This window comes from Zingiber officinale, chromosome 2A, assembly GCF_018446385.1.
Source record: "Zingiber officinale cultivar Zhangliang chromosome 2A, Zo_v1.1, whole genome shotgun sequence".
Taxonomy (NCBI): domain Eukaryota; kingdom Viridiplantae; phylum Streptophyta; class Magnoliopsida; order Zingiberales; family Zingiberaceae; genus Zingiber; species Zingiber officinale.
Genome location: NC_055988.1, coordinates 173725436 through 173733548, shown reverse-complemented (window position 1 = coordinate 173733548; position 8113 = coordinate 173725436). Strand labels below are relative to the sequence as shown.

General features: G+C 40.1%; 1 protein-coding gene across 1 annotated transcript; it reads left to right on the top strand.

Annotated features, from left to right (window-relative positions):
* Nucleotides 1-2519: 2519 nt before the first annotated feature.
* Nucleotides 2520-5002, top strand: LOC122043360 (caffeoylshikimate esterase-like). Its single transcript, XM_042603934.1, has 9 exons — nt 2520-2615; nt 2702-2743; nt 2847-2940; nt 3008-3040; nt 3114-3260; nt 3336-3466; nt 3886-4023; nt 4121-4219; nt 4620-5002. The coding sequence occupies exons 1-9, from the start codon at nt 2613-2615 to the stop codon at nt 4908-4910; spliced, it is 978 nt and encodes a 325-aa protein (XP_042459868.1). The 5' UTR covers nt 2520-2612; the 3' UTR covers nt 4911-5002.
* Nucleotides 5003-8113: the final 3111 nt, after the last annotated feature.

Genomic DNA, 8113 nt, shown 5'->3' with positions numbered 1-8113 from the left:
TCTTTTGAGCTCGAGGGAGGTTGGTGGTCCGATCTGCCACTTCATCAGGAAGGGAGCCCGCTCGGGCATGCAGAGGTAGAAGTAAAATTCTTTCCAATGCTTATTGGAAGAAGGAAGTTTATTGAAAAAAACTAGACCGGGCCAAGCCTGGAACATATATGTGCCCAGCTCGGACTGTTTAGGGTAATAAAAATAATAGAAAACCTCCGGTCGGAGGGGGATATTGTGGATTTTGAACAGGACAACGACGCCGTATAAAAGGCGGAAGGTATTGGGGACTAGGCTTCCGAGCGGAATGCCGAAAAAATTGCAGACGTCAATGATGAAGGGATGAATGGGAAATCGCAGACCGGCTGTGAACTGGTCGCGGAAAACACAAAAGGCTCTGCGCGGCGGTTTATGAGGCCGAGCGGAGGGACCGGGTAAAATGACTTCGAAATCAGGAAGGATGTCAAAATTTTCCATCAAAATATCGGCGTCGCGCTGATCGAAGCGCGACTCCATGGTAGTATACCATGGGCCGAGGGCTTGGTCTATAGGTTGGGAGGAGCTAGCCATTTTCCGAACGGACGAAATCAAAAGAAAATGAAAGAGGATGAAAGGAAGAAGATGACAACGAAACAGTAGCCCGAGGACGAAAACTTGGGAAAGAAATGCAGAGAAAACATGAGAACCAAAGAGAGAAAGAAGGAGAACCTTACAATGAAGAGGAGGATCGAGGAAAGCACACCAGAGATCGCCGAAAACAGAAGAGCAAGATCGTCGGAAATCTGGAACGCGAGAAGCAGCGGTGCGCAAGCGACAACAGTAGTGAGGTGAAGGGAAGAAGAGAAGCCTTTATAGGGTGGAGCCCGAGCGGCCTCCACCGTCGGATCCAGGTAGCGAGAATCGGAGCACGCATCGTGCCGTTCATTTCGAACCGCTTCAATCCCGTCAGAACACCACGCCGCCGCCGTACAATGACGGCAGCATCGCCACGTGGCATTCAGCCACTGGAACGCATTTAATGAGCGCGTGCTCAACCTTAATGATGGAGATTGGCGAAAACTTCGGAAAGATACCGAGGGTTGGCGTTGACTGACATTTTAGCTGCCTCCGTTAGGGGCGAGCGGAGGATAGTTGCTTATGGACGCCGCTCGGAGAAACTGATGGTCCAGTCAGTCGGACTAATCGCCTCTTTCGACTAGACTTGAAGGGGAGGCAAGTGATCCGGCCGTAAGAACATGGGACCCCAGTTGGGGGGAGTCAACGCCACGTGGAGATCAAAGGGTTGAATGACCGATATGAAAAGGGTGGACCGACCGGTCGACCGGGGTCTCAGCTGAATCAAAGACGACCCGACGGGACTTGGGGTTCCGACGCTCATGGGAACAAAGTCGCCTGGCCCAGCGAGTAGCCCGCTGGGCCGAGGCGTAAAGCAGTAATACTGTGAACAGTTAGCAAAGCACACGACCAGGAATCTCCCGAGCGGACCAGTACCGTAGACCGGTCGGACGTAAGGAGACGGCCGACCGGCCGGACGCTCGGCGCAGGAACAGAAGATACCAAAGGACAAGGGAAACATCTTTTTCTGACAGCGGGCATGTTCTACGACCAGGCCATACTCAAAATCTTACGACAGAGGGATCCGCTGTCCCATCAGAGACGTGGTCAGACTGTAGCAGTATGGTGTCAGGTAAGCTCCTCTGACAAGCCCATACTATGGTATGGGAAAGGACATATGTACACTTCGGTATGTATGCACTCGCTTCTCCACAGCCCTATATAAAGGCCCTCACACTTCGCCGGCGGTATGCATTCTCGCATATTCAGAGCCACTTCTTTGTTGTCCACTTGCCTGACTTGAGCGTCGGAGGGTCGTCGCCGAGAACCCCTTCCCGACCCGACTTCCTTGCAGGTTCGCTGGAGGTCCGTACAACCGATCGGAGATCCACGTCAGCAGTTCGGAGAGCGCCACGTGCTCATCGTCCGTTGATTCAGCGTTCGGACAGGATCAAGTATGATGATATATATAAATATTAAATACTCGATAGATATAAAAATGAATATAATAAATTATAATGAATATAGAGGATTTGATCCTATCCGTTATTATTCCTACTCCTGATAATTCATATTAGTTGTAATATTATTTTAATACCCCAGGGTGTAGTACAGATGATGGGTGCATGATATTTCTGACGTAATGACCCAGAATTGAGAAAACCGCTATGCGTCTAGGGGAACGTTTAAATAACATATCTATCTTTATAATATTATTTTAATACAATAATACCCACGTATTAACATCAATATGGATATTTTTATACACTAAAAAAAAGTTGATTTCTAAAATATTCGTTTATCTAAATGATTTTCTTAATTATTTTATTTATATGATTCAGCGTTATTGCTTGTTTGACAATAATAAAAATAAAAAGTATTCTTTTAACGTAATAATTATTTATATGGAAATAAATAAAAGTATAAAAGAAAATAGCCAGATAAATAAAGAAATAAAGGAACCTTCCATCCCACAACCTCCCCTCCAACTCAAATTCTATATATTTCCTCAAATTCCACAACCTCCCAATTCCTCAACCCTTATCCTCCTCCTTCATCGCCTCCCCCGCATGGTTTCTCCTCCTCTCCTTTTATTTTTCTCCCTTAAACCCTAAAACTAACCCTAAATTCTTTCCCCTCTTTTGTTTCTTTCTCGCAGGCGACTGATCACGCCGACCAGACCGGCATCAAATACGAAGAGGTCAGAAATTCTAATAATAATAATTTTTTTTCCACCGATTTATTTCAATTTCTCGATACAGAAATTTGATTTTTAATCTTTTTTTTGTGTGTGTGTTTTTCAGGAGTTCATAAAAAACCCTCGTGGCCTGAAGCTCTTCACCTGCAAATGGCTGCCGGAAAACAGAGACCCCAAAGCTTTAATATTTATGTGCCACGGTATAAATAATTAAATAAATTTTTATTTATTTATTATTCTTCATATTTTAAAATGTTTTTTTTGAAGGTTATGCGATGGAGTGCAGCATATCGATGAGAGGTAGATTAATTAATTAATTAACTAATTAATAATTAATTAAATAATTAATTATGTTTAATATTTGTGTTTTTAGACACGGGAATGAGGTTAGCAAAAGAAGGGTATGAAGTTCATGGCATAGACTATGAAGGGCATGGCAAGTCCTCCGGCTTACAAGGCTTTGTTCCGAGCTTTAAGAATATCATAGACGATTGCTTCGAGCATTTCGTTAGCGTTTGCGGTATGAATTCACGGAAAAAAAATGATCTTTTGATAGTTTAGTTTGTTTGATTTTGATTTGAAATGATTCTCATAGAGAAAGGCAAAAATAAGAATAAGGCGAGGTACTTGCTCGGAGAGTCTATGGGAGGAGCCGTGGCTCTTCTACTTCATAGAAAGCAACCTTCCTTTTGGAACGGGGCTATTTTAGTCGCTCCGATGTGCAAGGTAAATTTAATTATTATTATTATTATTATTTTATATAGAAATATTTATAAAATGGTCAAAATAATACATTTATTTTTAAAATTCCAGCTAATTACTTTCATTTTCAAAGTCTCCGCATTAAACGTGCCGACTCTAGAAGAGTAATTAAATATTATTACACGTTAACTAATCTATATTTTAATGCTGAAATTACAACTAATTTATGATAAAGCACTATTAATTAATTAATTAATGACTAGTCAAAAAAAAACGCAAGAGGAGCCATGAGTGACCTAACTCGTACGCAATTTATTTATCAATTTGGTCGTTAAAATATCTTGATAATTATTTATTATATAAATTATTATATTAAACTTTCTTAGATAATTTATAATTAGAATTAAACATTTTTGATTTTATAAATTAATTACATGTGATAGATTGCTGACGAGTTGAAGCCCCACCCGATGGTCATTAGCATCCTGAGTCGATTGAGCAATGTATTTCCGACGTGGAGAATTGTTCCTATGCAAGATATCATCGATGTGGCATTCAAATCCATGGAAAAGAGACAAGAGGTAAAGGATATTATCGATAAATTTGATTTGATTTGATGATAGATTTAGATATGGCGAAGTCACGGTGTTGGATACTTATATCGCGTCTTGTGGTTAGATTCGGGCGAACCCGTTATGCTACAAAGGGAGGCCTAGGCTGAAGACGGCTCATCAGCTGCTCATGGTGAGCTTGGAGATCGAGAAAAATCTTAATCAGGTAAATTTTCTTTTTTTTTTAGCTTTTTTTTTCAAAAAAATAAAATAAAATAAAAATTAATTTCATATTTTGAGGAGAAAATAGATATTTATATTAACTCAATTATTTTTTCCTCTAGAAGTTTGAATTAGTACGCCTTGAATAGAAATATATAGAATGACTTTGAAATGAATATTTTCTCACGGCATTTAGATTAAGAGATAAGATTCAATTTAGTCAACGGTGGAAAACAAAGATCATTTTCATTAAATTTGTTTATTATTTATTGCTTGGTTTTGTCAACGCTAAGAAATTATTATCATTTCAAATAGAATGGAGGTGGTTGGATCGTCTATTCTGTCAAAACGAAAACATTAATAATAATATTAAATTATTAAATTTGAAAAATGTAAATTTGCAGGTTTCTTTGCCCTTCTTGATCGTTCATGGCGGCGACGACATTGTGACTGATCCATCGGTTAGCAAATTGCTCTACGATACGGCGTTGAGCAAGGACAAGACATTCAAGCTCTACCCGGGAATGTGGCACGCCCTCACTTCCGCCGAGCCGCCGGAGAGTATCGATCTCGTCTTCTCCGACATCATTGCTTGGCTCGATGAGAGGACATTGACTTCATCGGAGGACTTGAGGTCGTCGGAGATGGAGCAGAAGGCGATGCACGACGGGCTGTTGTCGGGCAAGAATATCTGACTTAGCTTGTTAGATGAAGTTTATTTAACATTTTCTTTTCATATTCCACTCATAATTCATATGGAAATAAAAATAACAGCAAGTTGATGGTCTCTTCTTAATCTCATTTACGTCCCCACTAAACATTTTAATGTGTTCTAAAGAACATGAATTGTTCTTTAGAAGAATCATTTTGCAAGCCTCTGCAGTATGTCAATTTCAATCATGCAGCCTCACGGTACTTCTGAAGTGAACGTGCAACTTTCATAGCAACTAGTTCTTGATTTTCCAAGTCCAAACATCCAAGAACTTGTCCAAATGTTCCTGCAGTTTGTACAATACATAAGACAATGAAAATAAATAGAAAGTTTAGTAGTTTGACTCAAATTCCTGTTTACATCCCTACAGTCATATTCACATCTCTTGCACATCTAAACGAGATGAGAAAGAGAGTAAAAGATTGTCCATCTTGTGTCTTTTCTGGTTAGCAAGGATAGATTTGCTACCATTGTTAGCAAGGATAGAATCCCCTTGAGACAGACAGTTGGCTAACGCATCGTGGTATTGTTATCATGAGGTCTGTGGTCAAATCCCAGCTAGTAGCTAGGTGTCTGCCCTCTCCCATGTGTTGTTCAACTGCCTAAGGCTAATAGTCATCCATGATTTATCTAAGGATGGACTGGCGGAGGCGAGTGAATCGCCTTTTGCAATCTTATTAGCGAGGATAGAAAGCAAAAGAGTTGCTCACCTTCACCCATATGATGGATCATTGGATTAAGTCCAATCCGAATTAAATTCATTGAGTTAGACTCAATTGGATTCAATTATTGGATTGAGTTCAATTCAAACTAGACTCATTTGTTAGGACCGGTTGAGCTAGAGGTGGGGTGAATGACTCACTTCGTTTTCTTTGTTGACTTGATTGTGCACAGCGGAAATTTGAAAGTAATGCTAACTCTTGTATTTACTTGGTATCCAGTCCAAGGATCCACACCATCGTCACTCTTCCATTATAGAACTTTTTCTTCTCGGAATTACACTAAAGGTGGAGAAACCTTACAAGATTTACAGCTCTCTCTCTCTCCAAAAGAAAAAGATCACAACCACTACAAGGAAAAAGAAAAGGATGATTACAAATTTAGAATACCTTCTTCTTTGCAGGGTACAACTTGAAAATATGGAGAAGAGAGCTTGAATTTGAGCACTTAAGAGATCTTGAGCACTTGAGAGCAATAGAACAGTGTATTTTTCGGTGAGAGCTTTCGTTGCATCTTTTTCAGCTTTTTAAATGTCTTCGAATATAGCTGTTTCTCACATGATCGTCGCCGTGAATCGATTGGGTTTGTCTTCCAATCGATTCAAAAGTATCCGTTGAGCACCATCACGTCAAGATCAACGGTGTAGATCATTTGGTTCGAACCTCAATCGATTGGCACATTATACTCAATCGATTGAATTTATCAATCGATCAAACACGCTATGCTCCAACGCAGAAACGCAAAACCTCTGTGAATCGATCGGTCGATCGATTGGATACCTCCAATCGATCAACTGATCGATCCAAGAGCGTTCTGTGCTTCGCGTAGAAGCTTCACCGATCGGCCGATCAATTGGTTTACTCCAATCGATCGGCTGATCGATCCAGGAGCGTTCTGTACCTCGCATAGAAGCTTCACCAATCGATCGATTGATCGATCCAGGAGCGTTCTGTGCCTCGCGCAAAAACTTCACTAATCGATCGGCTGATCAATCCAGGAGCATTCTGTGCTTCGCGCAGAATCCCACCAATCAATCGGCCGATCGATTGGTTTACTCCAATCGATCGGCTGATCGATCCAGAAACGCTCTGTTTTACAGTCGTGTGTCTTAATCGATTTACCAATCGATTGCTGATTTCCCGATTAATAGCAAGTGAATTAATACATATTTATTTTAATAAATACCTCGTGCCAGATGAACGCCTGTTCCTCTAGACTTTCTTGCCTTGCATCCAGCCTTCTGACCTGCAAGGGCTTCTCTTGTCAAGAATCCGCTCCTCGACCTTCTTGAACTTCTCTTGCCTTACATCCAGTGTTCTTACCTGCAAGGACTTCTTTTGCTAAGAATATGGTCCTCGACCTTCTTGGACTTCTCTTGCCTTACATTTGGTCTTCCGACATGCAAGGACTTCTTCTGCAAACTCACAATACATGTTAGATCCAACGTATTAACCTCGACTTAAATAATTGTCAATACATTGAAACTTCCAAGGCATGATTGCACCAACAATTTCTCCCTTTTTAATGTTTGACAATCTATTTAAGTTTAGGCTAATTTCCAACACACCACAATAATAATGAAATGGTAAATAGTAATAGCAAACCACATATTGTCATGAACTACACATGAAATTCATCTAAATTAAGCATAAGCAGTAATAACAACACATATATAACTAAGCATGAGTTTCATTTTAATTAAGCATAAACTTCAACATATATCTCCCTCTTTGCCAAATATTAAAAAGAAACTAGAAACACTCCCCCTCAATGGTGCATTAAGCAAACACAATATACTCGAGGGGTACTCCCCTTAAACCAAAAGACAATAGGGTATGCCCCCCACGTATTATGCAAATCAAACACTATGATAACAGAACTAATAACACAAGTGCCACAAAATATATTGTTGGAACCTCAAGGTTGTTTTGGTGTGATCAACAAGTTAAGTTAGGTCCTGTGTGTTTCTAACCTTGTGTCTAAGTGTGCAGGAGCTTAGGAGCACAGGTAGTCGAGCGGAAGACGTAGCTAGAGAGAAGTGTTGGTTGCTACTCGGAAAACCTAATGGTTCCACTGTACAAAAATTTTGTACAAAGGTCTGAACCTTTTCCTAGCTACCATGTGTTCTTTTAAATTAAACTCTGATCGCCTGCGGAACTTAACACGTTTGATCCTAAGTTTAATTTATTTGTTCTTATAGGTTTAGACTTGGATCTCCTGTGGAACTTAACACTTTCGATCCAAATCACCTAGGTTATTAATTCTATTAAATATTAATTTCTAAAATTGGCTTCCAGTACTGACGTGGCGAGGCACATGACCTTCTTGGATATGGGAGCAACCACCACCGACTAGACAAAGCCTTTTAAGAAAAGCTAATATTTAATTTCCTTAAATAACTTTAGGTCAACCGAAAAGAACAATCAAATCACAAGAAAAAAGAAAAACAAAAGAACACAACATCGA